General features: G+C 44.0%; 1 protein-coding gene across 5 annotated transcripts in view; it reads right to left on the bottom strand.

Moving 5' to 3' along the window:
• Window positions 1-1,022: 1,022 nt before the first annotated feature.
• LOC147627291 (uncharacterized) overlaps window positions 1,023-23,666 on the bottom strand; it is a 33,483-nt gene continuing 10,839 nt past the window's right edge. For 4 of the 5 annotated variants that reach the window (XM_086815921.1, XM_086815924.1, XM_086815923.1 and 1 more), the window contains one exon: window positions 1,023-1,491. In XM_086815921.1, coding sequence (XP_086672047.1) covers window positions 1,425-1,491 — 67 coding nt within the window. In that variant the 3' untranslated portion in view covers window positions 1,023-1,424. Of the gene's footprint in view, window positions 1,492-1,589; window positions 1,699-23,666 lie in introns of those variants that run through there. The other variant, XM_086815922.1, reaches the window with a different exon arrangement.

Below are 23,666 nucleotides of genomic sequence, written 5' to 3' on the forward strand. Positions count from 1 at the left end.
ATATGTCCTTTTTAGTCTGAGCAAGCTTGGGTGGTGGTCATCGTACTTGGCGAGGCCCAAAAAAAGTCAAAAATCCTGTAATGGGAGGCCTAAGGTGTGTTCAAGAGATCATGCCTCACTAAGTGTCATCTCATCTCCTGATGACGAAGCTTCATCAAGTACAAGCCCAAACATCTCTACTAAAAATTGGAAGAGACAATTAAATGTCCCCATGTATCTCATATAGTGTGTGTGTGTGTGTGTGTGGTGCCTATACACACACACACACACATATATATATATATATAGAGAGAGAGAGAGAGAGAGAGAGATCTGTGCATAGACTACCCAAGCTTCTTCCTAATATCTTCAAAGCATCTTGATACTCAATGCACATTTCCCACTCCCAAGCAAGGATAATTTTTGACGGGCCAAGTCACCCTTTAAAATGACAGGTTTAGTAGAAATAATACCCGTTTTTCACAATTTACCTTATTTTTTGACAATCCATAAAAATAAGTGCCTGTATTTTACAGCCAAAATACTCGAAAACAGGCATTACCCTGTCAAAAAGCAACCTTGCTCCTAAGGCAACACAGGAATGCACTCACATTAATAATGCCTCCCTCTTAAACTACCAACCAACGTGCTCTGATCATGACCTCTATCATGCCCCTCTTACCATTAAATAACTTGCCCATCCTCATTAACACGGTTACTTCAAAGCATGTCACTGCTTTACCAGCTGGTCACCTCACATCAAACGTGTAACTTCAAAGCATTAACACTTTTTTTTGTTGTAGCCTATAAATGATGTACATGAAAAGTTATAAATGCTGGCTGATTACACATATCCAAACCGCTCTAGCTCGGTGAAATCCACCTTTACTTTGTGGTAACCATGAGGACAAGAAACATCGAGAGCCTTAGTTAAAATGCATGAATAATAAGAGCCTGATTCATGATTCCACCAGAGATAATTCCCTTTAATTAAAATAAATGAGATTCATGGTTCCACCAGAGATAATTCCACTTCTTTAAAATTTAAAAAAAAAACACCTGATTGAAAATTTACTTTTAAAAAAGTAATATGAACATACAAGAAAATTAAAAAAATATGGGGATAAGCATGGTTTCCTCCCCCATAACTTGTAAGAGATTTGTATCACGAAACCCAACTCACAATTTTTGTTGGTAGTGACATCAAAGTCAAAGGTACACTAGCAACAAAACCTCTATATTGTGAGAATAGTGGCATCAGAGCCAAAGCCAAAGGTACATCCGCAACAAAACGTCGATGCATTTGTCCCTTGCGAGACAAATTGAAACAGGGGATGATGATCTTACAGGTGCATCACCACTCTCCTAGAGGTGATCATAGATATTTTTACAGTTAGCATTCAGAGAGGCCGCATTTGTCAAAGGAGTTTGACTAAAGCAAAGGATTATTGAATGACGCAAGTGCAGGCGGCAAACAAGTCTTCATGTTCATCATCAGAATCCTCCCAATCACTGAAAAACCCCCCAAAAAAGGCTACATAGTTAAAACCCACCAAGGCATGCATAATTCTCTATGTGATCCACTTTATACATCACTACAACAATCTACATTGATAAAAGCGGTCGATAAAATCCAAATTAATTTTCTAAGGCCCACAACTTCAGAGCTCACAAGAAGCTGCGACCAGGTTGTTTGGATACACTGAGAAACAATTTTTTCTGCATGGGAGTCACCAACTGTCTTAGGCTTCATAAGATGCCATGAGGCATCATATTACCATTTCACCATGTATGCATGCTGTGAGAGACATTCATAGTAACGTCACAAGGTTTTCCGGGTTTTTGAGGTTTTGTAGAAACTTGAAAGGTTTCCTCTCTTGGGGGAAAGAACCTTGAAATTTCCAAATACATTATTATGAAAAACCATTGATCAGAAAAAAAAGCTTTCAGAGAGTATAACAGTTAACGAACACAGGTAACTTACTAAGAAACTTCAAACAATATAGTAAGCCTTGAAATTTGGGATGAAATTCAACAGCAATACACAGTGTACTTGGTAGAAACTGGGAGGCTGGAAAGGTGAGAGGATTTAGAAGTTAGAAGAAAGAGGAGAGAAGAGAGAAGAGGAAGAAAGAGAAGCAAAGAGGAAGAGAAGAAAGAAGAAGAGAGAGACACGGGAGAGGTGAAGAGGAAAAATGTGGAGGGAAAAACAAGGAGAAAAAAGAAAAGGGAGATAGAAGAGAGGCAAAGAGGAAGAAAGAGAAGCAAAGAGGAAGAGAAGAAAGAAGAAGAGAGAGACACGGGAGAGGTGAAGAGGAAAAATGTGGAGGGAAAAACAAGGAGAAAAAAGAAAAGGGAGATAGAAGAGAGGCAAAGAGGAAAAGAAGTGAGACGAAAACAGAGGCAAAATTTTAAAAATGGGGAGAAATAAGAGAGTAGAAAAAGGAAGAGGAGGAAGGAGTCACATGAGTGCTAACAACAAAAGACTTAAAATTGCAAAAGATGACCATATATACAATGGTTCTTGGATCTGAAGTTAGAACCTACTCATGCATGCCTATGTACTAATGAATACCAAAAGGTGTCTTTTTGAATTCACAGCTTTCTTGGTGATCCAGATGCCTTGGCTGCCATTGCCCTTGGTCCTAGTTCTCAAGCCCTTGGTCTTGGCTCTCCACCTACCCTTGACCCGCCTTTATATAGGAAACTCATGGCAAGTCATTTTTAAGTCGGACATCCATTTTCAGGTCATAAAACATCATCAAAAGGTTACCAAACATGTTCATATTGCACCCAATAGACATCTGTGAACCATTGGTGCATGTATGTTACAACCACAGGTTAACCAGGGTCAGGTTAAACCACGATTAGGAGACAACCCCACTTGAGTTAGGGCTTATAAGGGGAGGTTATAGTTATAGTCAATAATAAGGTTACTAGTTATTCGCCAAATTTATTTGCCAGAGGTCTATATAAGGAAGTGCAAGAAAGGAGGCTACTCAAGAAGGCCAGAATGGAGTAGGCCAATGGAAGAAAGGGAGGGAGGGAGACTCGTTTACATGGAGTTTAGAGACGTGTAGACATCATTTACAAGGAGTCTATGACATGGGAGAAGGTCTCCATGAAAGCTTGGGCATAAGCTCCAAGAAGGTAAATGTATATGATATGTCAAAAGATGTCAAAAGATCAAAAGGTACAATAGCCTAGACCAAGGTCACTTATATAGTGCCTGGCCATTTCACACTAGCTAGCAATATGCGCATGCCCCAAATCTATGCTCAAGGGACCCAAGGTCCATGTGCCTAGGTCCAAACCCATACATGTGCATGTGCATATATAATTGCTTCATTACAAACCATCCCCTCCTACAATGATTTCATCCTCGAAATCAAAGGGTGGTCGTACACAAAAGACGCATACAAAGGCTATATACAAAAGCCAAAAATCACATCCAAAACACAATGTCACTGTAGTGGAAGACCACATGAATCGTATGAGCCCCAAGGTCAAATGGAAAGGATAAGGGACTCCTGTCGACGATAAAGCTAATGATGCAATCGCCTGGATCGTATGGAAGTCCAAGCCATGTGAAATCCAAGACAACGGCTCTACATCCGCCTGGGTCAAACGGAAAGTGTAGAGGTCCAATGTCGATGATGAAGTTAGATATGTCTCCGCTTAGAAGGAAATCCGAAGCGTGCAAACTCCAAGACAATGACTCCGTGGCGATCTGGATCAAATAGAGGAGATAAGGAACCACCGTCGACAAAGAAGCTAGCCGCGTCATGGTACACATCTCGAACCTCTGAAGCCGATGTAGAAGTATCTCCCGGTCGAAAGGAAAGCTCGAATACGAGGGAAAGCTATCAAGCCCATCTTCACAACAATCAGAGTGTGAATCTAGCACTGAAGAGATCCATAAAGTGAGCTCGAAAATCCTGTTCGAAATGTCAAACGGTCCCAACACAAAAGAACCATTGTGTAGATGATGTGTCATAAGTGCATCTGAATGTTGAACCACATAATCATCCACCATACATCTCAAGTGGCATAGAATGCACCCAAAGAGAAATGTCCTAGCTCCAAAGAACATAGGATCATGTCAACACCCATGGAGACCAAATGAACACGACTCGAGGTCGGCATCATGCAAGATCAAATGTGAACCAATACCCTCATCCCATGTAGTGCCACTCGAACAATCGACAGCATGATCCATTGCATCTATATGTGTATAAACATGATCCTAACTATGCAACATACCCTCTACTAGGTCAATCTCTCTAATAACTAGATCTAGGGAAAAACCTAAGTCAAATGAGAAACTCTCTAGATCCGTGCCTCTCCTACGAGGCCTAACCTCAATAAAGTCCACACTACTCTCATACACAATGCCTGACTACTCTAATGTGTACTACATCCACACAAATGTTGCCAAGTAGGCTATGACAACTAGGAGTAGTGGTAGTGACTGAATACTCAATGTCCCCACATGTGAAAGTCCTAGAAGAATAGCCTGTCCTATCTACCAGAAGGAACTCAAGCCTATGGCCATAAGTATCCCGAGAAGTCACATGTAAAGTATCACTAAACTCATGTGCTATGATGGACACTATCCTCTAAAATTCTCCCACGATCAACTAATGTATCCACATGATCCATAGGAAGATAGGCGTAGAAATATCAATGCTCGGTGTGCTCGCTACCATCTCTGCCCCCTCGAGATCCAACTCACACATCACTATCACATACATCACACACATGATCCAACTCACACCACTATCACATACATCATCATATACATATGTGGCAATAGCATCATGTGCATGTGTATCATCATGTGGACGGATATCAGTATCATCATGTGTGCGTATGTGTGTATGTGTGTATGTGTGGTACATCATCATGTGTATATATATGAGATACATCATCATAGACATGTAGATGTGATACATCATCATCATCATCTGAATCTGAGTCGGTGTAGTCCACGTCGACTTACGGTCTGGATACCATCAAATAAGGATCACAAAAGATGAGATTGAGAAAATGGCATTTCGCACAAGATATGGGAGCTACGAATGGTTGGTGTTGCCGTTTGGGCTAACTAATGCCCCAGCCACCTTTTGCACTATGATGAACGACATATTTAAGGAATACTTAGATGAGTTCCTAATCATATACATTGACGACTTGCTCATATATAGCAAGACTTTGAGGGAACACAAGGAGCATCTAAGAAAGTGTTACAATTGTTACATCAACATAAGTTACATGCCAAACCCGAGAAGTGTGAGTTTGCAGTAACAGAAGTAGACTTCTTGGGGTTTGTTGTCGACCAAAAAGGGGTGCAGGTGGACCCCAAGAAGATAGAGGCAGTGGTGAAATGGAGTGCACCCGGAACTGTGCGGGAAGTTCGCGAGTTTGTGGGATTCACTCAATTTTACCGCCGCAAGTTTGTCAAAGATTTCAGTAAAATTGCTGCACCACTCATTGACATAACAAAAGACATCAAACCTTTCCGAGGGACTGATATAGAAAGCAGTGCCTTTGAGAAAATGAAAATGGCAATGTGCTACACACCAGTGCTTAAGCTCCCAGAGTTCAACAAGGAGTTTGAAATACATATAGATGCATCGGACGGGACCCTCAGAGGAGTATTATTACAAGACGGGCACCCCGTCGCGTATAAGTCACGCAAATTTAGCGATGTGGAATGCTGATGGACCACACATGAAAAGGAAATGCAAGCGGTGGTTCACTGTCTCACGAAGTAGCGTCACTATGTGCAAGATAAGCACACTAAGGTTTTCACAGATAACATAACTTAAAGTACTTTCAAACGCAACCCAAATTGTCACCGAAGCAAGGCAGATGACAGGACTTCATAGCAAAGTTTGATATCGATATTATTCACAAACCAGGAAAACAGAACTTGATGCCAGATGCCTTAAGCCACATGACACAACTAAATGCAATCAACGTTGCAAATGAGGCACTCTTGGACACAATCAGAGATGCTCAAAAAATGGATGCAGCAATCATTAGAATGGCCACCGATTTGCAAAATGGTACGTCAGCAGTGGGTTTGTTCAACTTCAAGGATGGACTATTGTATGCCCACCAAAAAGTGTATGTGCCCGATGACCACGATCTGAAAGTCATGCTACTTTGGGAAACCCACGATTGCAAACTAGCCAGGCATGGGGATCAAAAACGCTCTATCGAGCAACTTTGAAGGCATTTCTTTTGGCCGCGTATGCAAGAGGATGTAGTTGAATATGTCCGCACTTGTCCAACCTGTCAACTCGTGAAGGCACAGCGAGTAAAGCCAGCAGGCTTATTGCAAACCATACCCGTCCTGTCCAGGCCATGGGACATCGTAAGCATGGACTTCATTGTGGATGTCCCAGAGTCCCATGGGTACAACACTATCTTTGTGGTGGTGGATTACTTCTCAAAACATGCACACTTTTTTCCATCTAAACCACCTCTCATAGCGTATCAAACTGCAAAGCTCTACTTCAGTCAGGTCTTTAAATATCACGGGTTACCAACAGCAATTGTATCAGACAGAGAGCCGATTCACAAGTAACATGTGGAGGGAATTGTTCAAGTTAATGGATCCTCAGTTGTGCATGTCGTCAACATATCACCCACCACAGACAGATGGACAGACTGAAAGAATTAATCAGGGAATTGAGGATTATATTCGCAGCTACGTTCGCGCCGATCAAAAAGATATGGCAAATTATTTGAAAATTCTTGAATTTCACTATAACAACTCAGTGCACAGTGCTACCGGGTATACACCTTTTGAATTGGCTACCGGTAAGGAGGTTATTACGCCCTTAGCACTAGCCACAGGAAGTGTGCATGCCGAAGATGCAGATGCAAAGGATTTCTTACAGCATTGGCAAAAGAGGATGCGTGTGGCAAGGCAGAATTTGAAAAAGAGTAAGATCAGATATGTGCAGCATGCCAATACGAAAGCGGCATCATGATGAGTTTCATGAGGGTGACTTGGTACTTGTTAGTGCCCAAAATATTGCCTGCAAAATTCACACCAAAATTCAACCACCACTTCTATGGCCCGTACCGAGTGCTTAAATCTTTCAATGGAATTACTTACAAGATAGAACTCCCAGCGAATGTGCATATACACAATGCCTTTCATATCAGTCTACTTAAGCGGTTTTACCCATATGCACGTTTTGGCCGCCATGTGCCTATGCTTGGCGATGGTGCTATCCCCATGGCTACTCCTTTCGAACCAAAACTCATATTGAAATCGCGGTTCAAGCGAGGCACACCGGAGTTCTATGTTAAGTGGAAACACCGTCCTATGACGGATTGCACATGGGTGCCAGAAGACAAAATGCTTTAACTGGCACGCCCACTGGTTCTGCAATTCTATAACATCCAGCCCGTTGGGGACGATCTAGTGCCAGAATAATGGCTTGAAAGGGACTTCAAGCTCTCTAAAAGGGGGGTGTATGTGAGGCTTGGGATTCCTATCCGGCCTCACATGGCGCTCTTGAGGTATGCTTGGGTGTCCCGAATAGTTTGCATCTATATGAGAGCACCTTGAGGTGGAGTAATGTGGCCTAGCTCGACCTCTCCTACCTACGTTTAGATACAAGTCGGCTTGTGGGCAAGGGATCCCGTGCCTCGGATACCCATAAGTCTTCTCTCTCATCACATTTAAGATCCCCATTTGTAATTTCGTCGCTTGTCGGCATTGAATCAATATAATCTTTTGGGTTGGAAGCCCTCATTGGCTTGATACAGTTTCTCCTGCAGCTTGTTACGTTTTTGGTCATATCTCTCTCATCCGGTGTTCGTTTTCGAAGTTCTAGTACTCAAAACAACCGGCTCGTCGTCCTCTTCGACACGAGCTATAGGTCTTTGTGTGGAGCATTGAGCAAGTACATTCTGTTTTCAGTTTTAGCCTGGATTTTCTGGTCCCGTGCGGGAGCTCGGACCCGGAACACGCCTCGAGATCACCGGCCCGTGACACTAGTATTCAGTATATTCATATGGTACAAAAAGGATGTACAACCTTACAGCCATATGCTGCCTTGCTATGGCTGCCTTGAAAAGGTAGTAAAATACCTAATCTAACCCTAGGTCTATGACCCAATCCTTGGCTGGACTGAATGCCTAAAGACGATGAGCTCAGCTCCCTTTTATAGGCTTTGAATAACCTCATGGACTAGCCGACTGCTGGTCGGCCAAGTCCAGGACAAAATTCAGGAGTTTGCTGCAGCTGACAGGTCTTTCCTCCTTCCAACGCTAACCGACAGCCCTGGTCCACCATTAGTCGAATCCCATGAGGATTTGATTCCATTCTGCTCAGTGGATGTGGCATGTATTGCTGCGGAATACCTCAGGCCTAAAGGCCTCAAGCAACTCATGGACATACCGCTACTGAGAGACAAAGAACCCCCCTGGGTCTGCCAGATCTCCAATCCCAAGAAGAAGTGGAGTAAACCTAAATCGGTCATCTCAAACTCCTTTGACAAGGCAGCCTTCGTCATTGCAATGTCTCCACATGACCGCCAGTGAAAATGAGGTCATCCACATAAAGGATGATCAACATGACCATGCCACGTCCCCAAAATATATACAAGTTAGGATCTGCACTGATCTTTGAAATCCAGTCCGTAAAAAGAAGGAATCAATCTTCTGATTCCACGCCCTAGGAGCCTGCTTAACCCTTGGCCACAAGTGTGGCTTTGTGTTTGTCCACCGACCCATCTGACGTATACTTGGTCTTAAAGGCCCACTTTACACCAATGACAAACCGTTTCGACGACCTCAGAACCAACTCCCAAGTTTTATTCTTCTCTATGGCATCCAGTTCCACTTGCATGGCTTTCCTCCAAGTATCCTGTGCAAGGGCTTCCTTGACGGAAGTGGGCTCTTCGTCCCACATGATACGAGACATCAAAGCATAGTTTACCTATAAGAGCTCTGCTGATGACTTTTGTCACGAACTCTATGCAATCTTCGAGGTCCATCCTCTATGATCCATTCGGAGGGAAGCTCCGTAACACCCGACTCCCGAAGGGTGTCTAACAGCCACTTGGTACCTCAAACAGAACGCGGAGCCTCTTGCAGCTGTGGGGGCTCATCTCCAGCCGTGGGCTCAACCTCCTCAACTGACTGAGGTTGTCCAGCTGGAACAATCGACTGGGAATCATCATCAGAATCATCTGGGTCTCCAAGAAGTGGCGGCTCATTAACAGTGGAAGCTGGAACATGCTTATCAAAAACCACACCTCTGCTGACGACAACCTTGTTCCGCTCCGGATCATACAACCTGTATCCTTTGGAAAAGAGTTATATCCCACAAAAACAAGCTTCTGGGACTTTGAGTCAAGCTTCCCCCTCTGCTTCTTTGGAATGTTAACATATACATCACTCCCAAACACGTGGAAATGGGAGACATCTAGTTTCCTGCCAAAATACGCCTCAAAGGGAGTCATGTTCGGTACTGAAGTTGTCGGAGAATGGTTGAGGATATGGACAGCCGTAGCCACAACCTCTCCCCAAAGTGGACGAGGAAGATCACGATGCTCCAACATCATCCTTGCCATCTCCACTACAAGCTTGTTCTTACGCTCAACTACTCCATTCTCTGAAGGCGAACTTGTATTGGCCAACTCTCGCTTGAGGCCATGTTCCGCACAAAACCGCACAAATGCATTGGAAGAAAAATCTCCTCCTTTGTCAACCCGAAGAGTCTTTATCTACAAGCCAGACTCTTTCTCCACCATCACATGCCACTCCTTGAACCAAGCAAAAGCTTGGTCCTTTTCGGAAAGGAAATAAACCCAAGTGAATCTGCTGCAATCATCAACAAGCAACATGAAATACAAAGAACCTCCCAACGATGGCATCTACATAGGTCCACAGAAGTCAATGTACCAACTCCAAAGGTTTCAAAGCCCGCCTGGAAGCCTGCTTCGAAAATGGTTCCCTGTGCTGCTTACCACGAATGCAAGAACTAAAGCGTCCTTGCCTGCTGCCAACATTAGGCAAGCCAACCACCATCTGGTCCCGGAAAGCTCGCCGCAGCGCATCCACATTCAAGTGGCCAAACCGAAAGTGCCACAAGTCACCAATTTGAGAGCCTGTAAGAGAGGAGAGTGCTGAGAGTTTGTCTATACCGTTCTCCACTCCGCCTTCCCAAACAACCTGGCCTGTCTCTCTATCCCGTAGAGCAACACAATGCTCCTCAAACTCCACCCGGAAGCCAGTCTTGCAAACCTCATGCACTGACAATAGATGAAAACCAAGTGCGGGGACGTAAAGAACACGAGAGGGATGCTTTCCCCCTCTGCCATCGGGAACGGCCCTCACTGTGAATCGGTATGGTGGAATTGTTGCCAATGAAAATGTGACCTAACTGCCGTTTAAGATCTTGTAAGAAATCACGGGAAGGAGCATAGTGTTGGAATATATGATCAATGTCATGGTCTAAGGTTAAGGCATACAATAAAATGTAAAAGGACCATGTAATATGAAGAGAATCCAGGTGAATGAAAGGGTCAAACCCCACTTGAAGTAGGCGAGTTTCAAAAGATTCCCTGGAGGCTATATTCTAGGGAGCCATGTGGGGGGAGATGGCCTTGGATGCTCTTGATGAGATGTAAGCAATGATGTCATTCAATCATGTACACTTTGGCTATAAAATGGTGGCCCTCCTAATGAGAAAAACACGAATTTATATGCTATGTGATGCTCCTTATTGTGCTGTCATTATGCTCTCTTAATCTTTGATTAAGTACTAGTTAATTACACTTTTGTTCATGTGACCACCATGTCTTATCTTGAACCACCATAGCTCTTTCATCACTCCATGCTCACATTAAGCTTGCATTATCACTCATTATGCTTTTCCCAACATGGTATCAGAGCCATGATTATCCCTAGGCATAGTAATTAACCACATTGATTAGTTTTTCATTTTTTCAAGCTTTCCATTAAAGCTTCAATGCACCCCCTGCTGGTCTTTTGCTTCATATGAGCTCTATAGTCCATCAAATCTCAAGCTTTTTGATTCAAAAGAGAGCTAACAGCCGGCGCAATCTACTCCTAGCTCCATTTGAGCTCCCACGAAGTACACGCGGCGAAATCAGCTCTGCAACAACACGCTTCTGCGCAGCGAAATTCCTCAAATTGGCGCCGTACGATGAATGGTTTGCTAATTCCTCTTGTGAGCATAACATTGATGCTATGAAGCTCCCACGTGTTGATTTTCATGAGCAATGGTCCACTGTAGCTGCTGTTTGAACTAATTTATCAATGACAGTACATGCTGTGTTGCAGAGCAGATTTACACAGATTGAAGCAACATCTTGACATGTTTGAGTGCTGAGCTTAGAGCCAATACCTTGGTTTTCACTTGGTTTAAAGCATTTTATGTTTCTCATTTGGGAAGAGCTTCATTCAATTGCTCAAAGCTCACTCTATTTTTGGAGGCAGTTTTTTCCTCTTTGAATTAATCATCTCCACTAATCATCATATAATTAATAGTAATTATCCATTGAGATGACATTCTAATATGCATATTGAGTTGAATATCTCTTTGTAGTCATGCATTCGGATGCTGAATCATCTAATGAAGATTATATCAAGAAATTATTGAAACCCAAAAGCAAAACTAGAAAACCTAGGATGAAAATCAAGTCTAGGCCCAGTTATTATCACTATGCAAAGGCTTATGGGTTTGGGGAATTCTTGAGTAATTTCATGCATCTATATGGTGATGGGGGATTCTAGCTTTTAATATTTTGCATTGTTCAGTTCCAATCATGGAGTCAACTTACATATCATCCTCTTTCATCAAGAAATTCAACGGTCATGACTTCTTACTTGGCAAGTCAAAATGAGGTTTTTACTAATGAAAGAAGGAGTTTGGGGCATAGTCAATGGTACTATACCTAAACCTGCCACACGAGAAGGAGAAATCTCTTGGCAAACCAAGGATGAGAAAGCATTAGCTCTCATTGCCCTTGGAGTTGAAGATAGTTATATACATTACATTGGTAATGGAACGTCTTCACAAATTGCTTGGAATTCACTGGATAAATCCTTTGGTGCTCAAGGCCTCCACAGCAAAATCAGTCTCAAAGTAGACTTTTACAGTCTAGAGTACAAGATTGATGAGACACTTACATCTCACATCAACACCATGAAGAGCTTGATGGCCCAGCTCGAAGCCATCAATGAACCAGTCAAGGAGAGTGATGCCATAGCCATCCTCCTAAAGTCAATGCCATCCGAGTATGATACACTCATGCCGACCTTAAAGTACATGCAGGATCCCACTTTGGAGGGAATAGAGAGTGTTCTCTTGGAAGAAGAGAAGAAGTTGAAAGGTAGAGCCATTGATCTTGTCTCAAACCAGGCATACCTTGTTCAAAAGCAAACCGGCAAACCACTCCAATGTACACATTGTGGAAGGACAGGACATCTTGCCAAGAATTGCTACCACAAAGACAAGCCAAAGCGAATATGCACCAAATGTGGAAAGCCAGGTCACCTCGCCGACAAATGTTACACCAACCAGGCAAATATGGCAAGCACTTCGAATGATTCCGAAGAAGCAATTCAAGCATGCAACAATGTTACTACCTCTTTTGATGAAGCGGTAGATGCAGAATGGGCTTTCTAAAGCCAACAATGTTTATGCCCTCTCTTACCCAAATGTTTATGTATGGACACCTCTAACCACCGATGATGTAGGTTATGTGTTATTATGATGCCCACAATATCTCTCAATAGGCCATGTAGCCCTCAAGGGGGGATTGATGGGGAGTTGGGTCTCCATGACCAACAAATGATGACAAATGATGATGATGCCCATGGATATGATGATGATGATGCTATGATGATGATGGGGTATGGGAGAGGAATGTTTTCATGTTTTCATGTCATGCTATTTTCTTTTTGCAATGTAGAAGCTATGCTCCCTATGAGCAATGCTAATTTCTTTTATGTACTGTAGAGCTATACTCCTTATGAGTTAAGCTTTTTCCTTTCATGTTATGTTTGGATCAAGGGAGGGCAATATACCATGCCATGATCAAGGGAGGGTGTTGGAATATATGATCAATGTCATGGTCTAAGGTTAAGGCACACAATAAAATGTAAAAGGACCATGTAATATGAAGAGAATCCAGGTGAATGAAAGGGTCAAACCCCACTTGAAGTAGGCGAGTTTCAGAAGATTCCCTGGAGGCTATATTCTAGGGAGCCATGTGGCTTGAACCACCATAGCTCTTTCATCACTCCATGTTCACATTAAGCTTGCATTATCACTCATTATGCTTTTCCCAACACATAGTCACATGAAAACACATATCTGGAGTGAGAAATCCCGAAACCCCGAAACGCAAGAAACGTTTCAAGACGTTTCAGAAACTCTTGATTTTTTTGGTTTCTCAAAAAAAAAATGTTTCTCAAAGTTAAAAGTTCCTATGCAAAATTATATAGAAAAAAATCCGAAACCTTGGCGTTTCTTAGCCGAAGGCCGAAACGTTTTGCTCCGAAACGTCAAAAACCCCAAAACGTTTTTGGTGACTATGGTCTGAAAGAGTCATGTGCCTGGAAGCACCACTATCAAGAATCCACTCCTAAGTATCCCTGGCAATGAAGCCAACTGTCTCCTCGCTCGAAGAAGATGAAGCATCTGTGTCCAAAATCTCCAAGTGCACAAAGGCTGGAGTCTTTGCAGCTGAAGCTAAAGAATCAGCACTCTTCCCATTATTCCGCTTGGGACACTTCCTCCATTAGTGGCCTTTCTCACCACAATTGCTACGGATCTGCTCAGCCTTCAGTTTCTCACAGTCTAAATCGGGCTTCTTCTTAGAAGACTTCTCCGATGAAGACTTCCCTTTGCCCTTGTTGTTGTTGTTACGGCCTTTCGACCACTAGCCAATCAAGGCCTCAGAACCTCCGCCTTGTGGAGGGTTCGTGAATCGCTCTTCCTGGTCCAAGACCATTGGCACAAGCTCCTCCCACGTGATGGTGCTGAGCCTGCCCTGGTGATCAAAGAGGAGTAAATTACTAAGTACTGAGAGGGCGAATGGGACAACAATGTGATGGCCATATCCTCTGACTGAAACCGGCCTCTGATAGAAAACCAGAGTGCGGTAGATTAGCAATCACCCGTCCACTTGTAGTCTAGATGATAAAACAAAACAGATTGGAGCTAGAGTGCCCAAATCTGAAAACACAGCGACACCTGTTGGCCCCAAAGCTTGGCGCCCCTTGCGGTATTTCTTTATTCAATTATAATAAAATGAATGGCTGAGTACAACACAGAGATCAGCCAAGAGTTTACACCTGTATATCCAATCTGACGGCCCACAAATCCTTCTTAGCACAGAGGATCTATGCACACAGATCTGTGTCTCTAAATAACACACTGTGCCTCCCTCTGATCAGCCAAGATCACTAAGCAGGCCAGCCATGGGCATACATCTGGCATAACTCAAGTGCATGATACATCATCTCAGCTCAAACATACATGTGCTGTCCAAACTCTGTCTCAACCCTTGTGAATCTGCCATACCCCTTCTCTCACAAGGGGCCAGATAACTCATATCTGCAGACATCAAGCAGTAGAAAGAGAGATAGATGAACAGAAACGGAGCTTACCAAATTCAGCTCGTGAAACAGCACTGGAGGAAGCAACAGCACCAATCTGTACTTGCAGGCACTTGTATCCACAACCCTGCTTCACACATGTGCTTGTACTTGCCTGTACCCTCCTCCTGATGTTCACTCTTATGCTGTCCTTGAAAGTACAGATCTGAAAAACAGCACTGTACTTGCCTGTACTTGACGGTACTTGCTTGTACTTGACGGTACGGGCTGTTTCTGCAGAGAACCAGAAGTAGCCGCCTACTGAGTTTTGCTGTTGGTTGCCTGTGCTGTCTGCTACAGGATTGTCCAGCACCTGTACTTGCCCTAAAACTGGCCGTACAGTGTACCTGCAGAAAGTACAGAGCTGTACTTGCAGTCGTACAGCACTGTACAGCCTGTATTCAACAGTCGCAGCCACCTGTCTCTGTCCCACAGGTCTGCGCCTCTCTGTCCACAGCAGTTCCTGCTGTTCGTACAGCACTGTACGATGGTTGTACGGCCTGTTCCAGCATACAGCACACAGAAAACAGCAACTACAGCCCCTTCAGCAGTCGCCCCCTTCTTCCACACCTTTTCCACGCTAGAAATCTCTCTTTTGCTCCACGACTCCCAAAAAGGGAAGAAAGAGAGAGAGAAGAGAGAGAAACACTCCAAAAGTGGCCCTCTTCCCCAAAATAATCCCTAGGGCCCCAAACTTTAATAAGTTCCCTAGGGCCACTAAGGCCTAGGGGCAAACTTTAATAAACATTAAAGTTTAATGTTTCTAGTTCCCCCCTTCACACCTAGGGATGTCCACACATCTTAAACTCTGTCCGGGCACCCCCCATGTGAATCATAAAATATTCTGACTCTGCAACCACCATGCCCACACTTGTACTGTTCCATTTTCACAGGGCCATGACATACCCCCCTCTTGAAAAATGGCAAGCGTCCTCGATTGCATTCTGGTGATGCATCAAAATATCCAAAGTGAAATATACAATATGGCAAGATCAACGTCCCAATCTCTCTAAGCCATACACATGTATCAACATTCACTGCAAACCAATGGCATAGTAATAGTCCAAGTTGTATACCACTGTGAACCATACATATCCACAAAAATCTCATGTGACTAGTACACATATATCATAGAAGTCCCATAAACAGATGTACTATCAGCCTCAGTACCTTCGGGTGAGATAAAAATCTGCACCAAGTGACCTCTAGATGTCATCTGAGCCTGTCTGTATCAAGGGAGTGGAGGTGCTACCCCCCTCTTGAGCATCAGGTAATGCTCCAGACCCATGCTCTGCTGAACCTGAATGAGCCACAATAAGAGTCGGCTCTAACTCAAAGGCATCGAGATAAAGCTGCAAAACCTGAGGTGAATCTGTTAAGTCACCTTCCTCCATCCACTTCGCATCCATCGGTGAATAGTTCTTGAACTTCACAAGATAGCGACGGGAAACTTTACCTCGTACCTTCCTTTCTTTATGTGCCAGTATCTGCTCTGGAATCAGAACCTCATCAAGTTCCTCAACTTCCGGCTGAGCCTCATCTGATACATCCTCAGGCACATCCCCACGGAAAGGTCTAAGAAGACTCACGTGAAAAGCATTGTGAATCCTCCAGTGATCTGGTAACTTCAAACGATAGGTTACCTCACCAATCTTTTCCAAAACCTGAAAAGGCCCATAATATCGCATGCTCAACTTAGGGAATAAGCGCTCTTTACCCTTCATCTTTTTGAGTCTAGCCTTTTCAAAGCGCAAAAGAACCCAATCACCCAATGCAAACTGGAAATCACGTCTGTGACGGTCTGCGGCTTTCTTTTGCTTCTGCTGAGTTTTCTGGAGGGCCAACTTAACTCTCCGATAAGCTTCATCCAAGCTCTCCACATACTGATCAGCCTCAAAGATCTTATCCTTTGTATGCAAAATGGGTGGTACTTTCTTCCCTCCTTCTACAATCTCAAAAGGCACCTTGCCTGTCGAGCTATGTACAGTGTTGTTATATGCAAACTCCACCAAAGGAAGATCCTTTTCCCATTGTTGCTTGTGCTCTGACACATAACACTTGAGAAGATCCAACACTGTAGAGTTAGCCTCTTCTGACACTGTAGAGTTAGCCTCTTCTGACTGACCATCTGTCTGTGGATGAAATGACGATGAAAACTTGAGAGTTGTACCCATGTTGTCAAACAACCCTCTCCAAAACAAACTCGTCATCCGTGGATCACGGTCACTAATGATAGACGTAGGCAAGCCATGATACTTGAAGATGTTCGCCATGAACAACTTCACCATATGATCCACTTTAATTGTCTTCCGCACGGGAATGAAATGAGCCTGCTTACTGAACCTGCATATGATAGTCCAGATGCCATCATTTCCCGTTTGTGTCCGTGGAAGATCGAATACAAAATCCATGGCAATGCTCTCCCAAGGTCTATCCGGAATAGGTAAAGGCTGTAATAACCCTGGTGTCTTCTGACGGTCAAACTTTACCTTCTGACATACGATGCATTGCCTCACAAAGGCATCAACATCTCTTCTCAAGGTTGGCCAATAAAAGAAAGTCTCCACTGCTTTGACCGTGGCGTCAATACCTCTATGACCTGCATACGGTGGAGCATGACTTTCAATCATAACCTTGAGTCGCAATGGCCTGGTAACACACAGTCTGCCATGCATCAATAAAAACCCATCTCTGAGAGTGTAATGCTCATGCCGCTGACCCTCAGACATCTGATCATACAACCTTTCAAAGTCCTCATCATGGGCATACTGCTCTTTCATTTCATCAAGCTCATGATGATAAGCAAGTGAAACTGCAGAGACCTGTGGCTTGCGTGACAAAGCATCCGCCACTACATTCTTTTTGCCTTCCACATGCACAATCTGGAAGTGAAACATTGACAAAAAGTTTGCCCAACGCATATGCTTCTCTGAAAGCTTAGTCTGCGTGAGGAAGTAACGCAAGGTCTGATGATCTGTCTGTACAGTGAAATTAGCCCCAAGCAAGTAGTGTTTCCATGTAGAAAGAGCGTGAATTACAGCCAACATCTCTTTCTCATACACCTGTAAATGCTTCTCAGCATCTTGCAAAACTCTACTCTCATAGGCTATAACATGTCCCTCTTGCATGAGAACTGCACCAATGCTACTTCCACATGCATCACACTGGACAACAAAAGCCTTTCGGAGGTCCGGTAACACCAATACTGGGTCCGAAGTAAGCTTTTCTTTGAGCTTTTTGAATGCTGTAATTTCCCGATCAGCCCATCTAAACGGAGTTGCTTTCTTCGTCAAAGCATGAAGAGGCGAAGCAATTTCAGCAAAGTGCCTTATGTAACGCCTGTAATAGGAACACAATCCTAGAAAGCTGCATACATCGTGCACGGTCCTCAAAGCTGGCCAATTAAGTATTGCTTCTACCTTGGCTAGATCCATACGGACTCCATGACCAGACACAATATGCCCCAAGAAATGTATCTCCTGCAAAAAGAACTCACTCTTCTTGCCATTAACCACCAATCTATGGTTTCTGAGTTTTGCAAACACAATGGCCAAATGCCTTCTATGCTCTTCCTCAGTTCGTTAATGCACAATCATATCATCAAAGAATGTGCCCACAAACTCTCTATGAGGCCTGAAAATCCTGTCCATCATTCTGTTAAATGTGGCAGGCGCATTCGTCAAACCAAAGGGCATTAACAATAATCTCGTACCTCCTTGGGCAGCCCACAACAATACTTCTCTACCTGCTCAAATAATGGCACGGCACGATAAGAAGTCACTGGGAGTAGAGCTTCCCAAAACTTCTTGTTATAATCCTCCAAACTATCACACTTTGAAGCATCCAGCTTGTGCCATGTGGTCATAACATCCACCTCAAATGTAGATGTGAGCCATACGGAAGAGAAAACCTGTTTGAATTGGACCCATGTGGTGGGTGCCATGCCCTGCAAAAGAAGAGTAGACCACCACTGCAAAGCATTGCCCTTGAGAAAAGTGGCAGCTTTCCTCACCTTAGAGGACTCTGTGTAATTCCCACCAGAAAAAGCAGCATCAAACTGCTGTAAAAAGGTAAGTGCTTTCAATTTATCCTTGGCCCCACTGAAAGTGTCAAACTTCACTGCAGCTCCCCCTTCCTTGTAATCCTTCGCCTTTCCCATAGGCGTTAGATTGTCATATGGAAGTGGCTTCGCAAGATTGCTGCCCCCAACATTCATACCCATCATTGGGTCAACATTTCCCATTCCCATGCCAGGCATACCATACATTCCAGCCATGTTTCCATACATTCCATTATGCATACCTGGCTGCATACCACCAAACATATTGCCTGGCATCCCAGGTTGCATGCTTCCAAACATATTTCCAGCCATACCGGACTGCATACCACCATACATATTCCCTTGCATGCCAGGCTGAAAATTGGCTCCAAAAGGCCCATACATACCCATGCCTCCCTGAGGATAACCCCCAGTCATGGATTGGAACACCGAGCCACCACCAAAATAACCTGGATGCATATTCTGCTGAGGAATAGGTGGCTGTCCATAGAAGGAACTCTGAGAGTTTGCTCCATAAGCATGCTGCATATTCGGAAACTGGCCAAAAGATGGTTCCTGTGGGATGGCACCACTATGACCCTGAGGAAGATTCTTCGAACGAACCTTCTTCTTCTTTTTCTGGGGCTCTGTGCGGGGCTCTGTACGAGATCTCATAAATTCAGCAAATCTCTCGCTCTGAGTGAGCTGCATAAAAGTATCCATAACACTAGGCAAGCAATCGTTGAACCGAGCATCATCATCCTCTTTACCATGCACATCTTCTGGCTGTGTTACATCCTCATAAGGCTCAACATCTGCAGCCTGTTCTCCTGCAAAAATATCCTCAGATACATCTCTCTCAGGAGAAGTGTCTTGCTCTTCTTCTTCATGATAGAAGTACTCATCCTCTGTATCAGACATGTTTGCTGAATTTTCAGCGATGGCTTTCTTCAAAGCAACCACGAGCTCACCCCCTTCAGAAAGTTGATGATTGGTCCCGGGGACGGAACCTTGAAACCGGCCTCTGATAGAAAACCAGAGTGCGGTAGATTAGCAATCACCCGTCCACTTGTAGTCTAGATGATAAAACAAAACAGATTGGAGCTAGAGTGCCCAAATCTGAAAACACAGCGACACCTGTTGGCCCCAAAGCTTGGCGCCCCTTGCGGTATTTCTTTATTCAATTATAATAAAATGAATGGCTGAGTACAACACAGAGATCAGCCAAGAGTTTACACCTGTATATCCAATCTGACGGCCCACAAATCCTTCTTAGCACAGAGGATCTATGCACACAGATCTGTGTCTCTAAATAACACACTGTGCCTCCCTCTGATCAGCCAAGATCACTAAGCAGGCCAGCCATGGGCATACATCTGGCATAACTCAAGTGCAGGATACATCATCTCAACTCAAACATACATGTGCTGTCCAAACTCTCTCTCAACCCTTGTCAATCTGCCATACCCCTCCTCTCACAAGGGGCCAGATAACTCATATCTGCAACAGACATCAAGCAGTAGAAAGAGAGATAGATGAACAGAAACGGAGCTTACCAAATTCAGCTCGTGAAACAGCACTGGAGGAAGCAACAGCACCAATCTGTACTTGCAGGCACTTGTATCCACAACCCTGCTTCACATATGTGCTTGTACTTGCCTGTACCCTCCTCCTGATGTTCACTCTTATGCTGTCCTTGAAAGTACAGATCTGAAAAACAGCACTATACTTGACTGTACTTGACGGTACTTGCTTGTACTTGACGGTACGGGCTGTTTCTGCAGAGAACCAGAAGTAGCCGCCTATTGAGTTTTGCTGTTGGTCGCCTGTGCTGTCTGCTACAGGATTGTCCAGCACCTGTACTTGCCCCAAAACTGGCCGTACAGTGTACCTGCAGAAAGTACAGAGCTGTACTTGCAGTCGTACAGCACTGTACAGCCTGTATTCAACAGTCGCAGCCACCTGTCTCTGTCCCACAGGTCTGCGCCTCTCTATCCACAGCAGTTCCTGCTGTTCGTACAGCACTGTACGATGGTTGTACGGCCTGTTCCAGCATACAGCACACAGAAAACAGCAACTACAGCCCCTTTAGCAGTCGCCCCCTTCTTCCACACCTTTTCCACACTAGAAATCTCTCTTTTGCTCCACGACTCCCAAAAACGGAAGAGAGAGAGAGAGAGAAGAGAGAGAAACACTCCAAAAGTGGCCCTCTTCCCCAAAATAATCCCTAGGGCCCCAAACTTTAATAAGTTCCCTAGGGCCACTAAGGCCTAGGGGCAAACTTTAATAAACATTAAAGTTTAATGTTTCTAGTTCCCCCATTCACACCTAGGGATGTCCACACATCTTAAACTCTGTCCGGGCACCCCCCATGTGAATCATAAAATATTCTGACTCTGCAACCACCATGCCCACACTTGTACTGTTCCATTTTCACAGGGCCATGACACTGACGATATCTCTTTCCCGACCTGGAGAACCTCCTGCTAAAGAGCCTGCAACTTGTTGATGTGCTCCCACATGGTCGATGACTTTGCAAGATTCATCACCCGCATCTGAACTTCCAAGGAGATCCTCTTCATGGGTGATACCCTGTTGTACAGAGAAGCCAAATGCTGCAAATCCTTCTGGCCAGCGTCATATGCTTTCTGTGATTGATTACTTGTGGTGTGCAATTTAGGAAGATAAAAGAATGGACGCGGGTATTGACACGATTCCATAACTGTGCCTGAGCCTCCCGTTTCTTCCGTATAGAGGGTAACTCCCCGTCTTCCAACTCTCGCCGTGGAACCCCAACAACAATGAAATCAGCCAAGTCATAAGACTCCAAAACGGACTCCATCATTACCTTCCATATGCCGTAGTTGTTCCCGTCCAACTATCGATCCACCGGGAACATTAGGGAGTGTTGGGATCTTCACATGCTTCTCAGCCATCTCAAGGATTCACAAGGTCTTGTGAAGGGAGGCTGGGTGCGAAAAAAGAAGAAGAGGCTGTAAATAATATGCAAGGTGGCTGTCCAACGATGATGGCCGCCTTCTACCCGATCTCCAAGTCCCGTACAGCCCAAACAATCTCCAATCAGCACCTCAAATCAACAAAACCTCAACGTCCCACTGTCTCCAAGCTTCAAGCCACCTAGGGCTCTAATACCATGTTAGAATGCACAGCGGAAATGAAGACAACTGCTGTAGAGAGCAAAACGTAGATGAAAGAGAGAGAGAGAGAGAGAGAGAGAGAGAGAGAGAGAGAGAAGTTGTGTAACTCTGCTATATACACCAAAGAAAATCCCAGAATGACAAGTGAGAAGTGTGGGGACAAGGGGGCCATTTTATATGGCCCCAAGCTGCTGGTCGGCGAGCCTAAAACAGGCCCACAGCAGCCCATGCTCACAACCAACCAATGGGCAGCCCCCGACCAGAGCAAATAAACAAGTTGGCCAGGTGCCTGACGTCGGCCAGGACACTTGGACATGTCGGGTACCAGAGCAGCAGTCGGCCAACTTCTAAGGATAGCCGAAAGCCCTCCACACCTAAGGGAAAAATGGGAAATACATGGAGAGTGAGGAAAAATGGGAAAACACTAAAACGGCGGGCACACCCACAACAGAGGCCCTGGTATAGTGTATAGATAGGAGATGACTGCTAACACTTTCAGCCCTAAACACCATCTTGGAATATACTGATGCAAAACGCATACAGAAGATAGACAAGAAGAGAGAGATAATTGAGTATTCAGGATATTCATATGATACAAAAAGAATGTACAACCTTGCAACCCTTTGGCTACCTTGAAAAGGTAGTAAAATACCTAATCTAACCCTAGGTCTTGACCCAGTCCTTGGCAGGACTGAATGCCTAAAAACGATGAGCTCAGCTGCCTTTTATAGGCTTTGAATAACCTTTTGGACTGGTTGACCGCTGGTTGGATTTCTTGTTTTCTTTGCAGTTTCAACATTTTCTCTTAAAGAAATATAATTCTTGCAAAGAAATGATCAAGATTAGAAAAGTTTCAATCAAGAATCACTCACCGCTCAAGTTTGCACCAAGATTTGTTGATTTCTATACTTAATCTTGTAAACTTTACAATTCTACATCGAGATTCTTGAAATCTGGTTCTACATAGTACGCTCTGTAAAGATCTACAATTAAACTGCAAACTGCACAGTAATCTGTATAAAATTCCTCAATAGGATTGTAATCTGCACACTGAACTGCTCAAATATGCCACATAACTGTTAACAGCACTGAAATATGCATAGAATCTTCAATTCGCACACTTCTTGATGATAACCATAGTCACAAGAAACGTTTCGAGGTTTTTTTCATTTCAAGGTTTTTCGGATTTTGTTTCGAAAGGTTTCGTCCCTCGTCTAAGAAACCGCAAGGTAAAATCAATAATTTCATAAAGTATAAATACTTAAAGACCTTATAGTAGCCATCTAAAAACACAGTGTAATGATGAAAAAATGGTGTCTTCTCACACATCTCGGGGAACCATCCTTATTCTGGTGAGGCATTATGAAAATTTTGCTTGATTAGATGCCACAACTGGTTCAATCAAGGACTCTTAAGAAATTGAGGAAGAGAAGGTAGAAATTGGGAACGATTTAAGACATTGAAGGATGGCATATGAAGAAAAAGGGAAAAGAAGAGAGGAGAAGAAGAGAAAAAGAGAAGAGCAAGGGGTACAGAAGGTACAAGACCTGGGATGGTAAACTGGTCCCATGTGAGCCCAATCCGGGACGAGTCAACCAGGGTTCCATCCCAATCGTCCGAGGTCAGGTGTGCATTGTCTTGCACATGAGTCCAAGGTCAGGTGTGCACCGTCCTACACATGAAACAGTGCCAGTCCACGCTGTGTGTCTCCCTCTGGAATGATGTCAGTGATTATGTGTATTTGGTATGATACTGGATGCCAGATCATTGTGTAGATAGTTAGGGTTTGCATATAGGAAAGGGGCCAGCCCATAGGGCTACTGTCACTA

Source organism: Cibotium barometz, chromosome 21, assembly GCF_041138505.1.
Source record: "Cibotium barometz isolate CiBa-2024 chromosome 21, ASM4113850v1, whole genome shotgun sequence".
Taxonomy (NCBI): domain Eukaryota; kingdom Viridiplantae; phylum Streptophyta; class Polypodiopsida; order Cyatheales; family Cibotiaceae; genus Cibotium; species Cibotium barometz.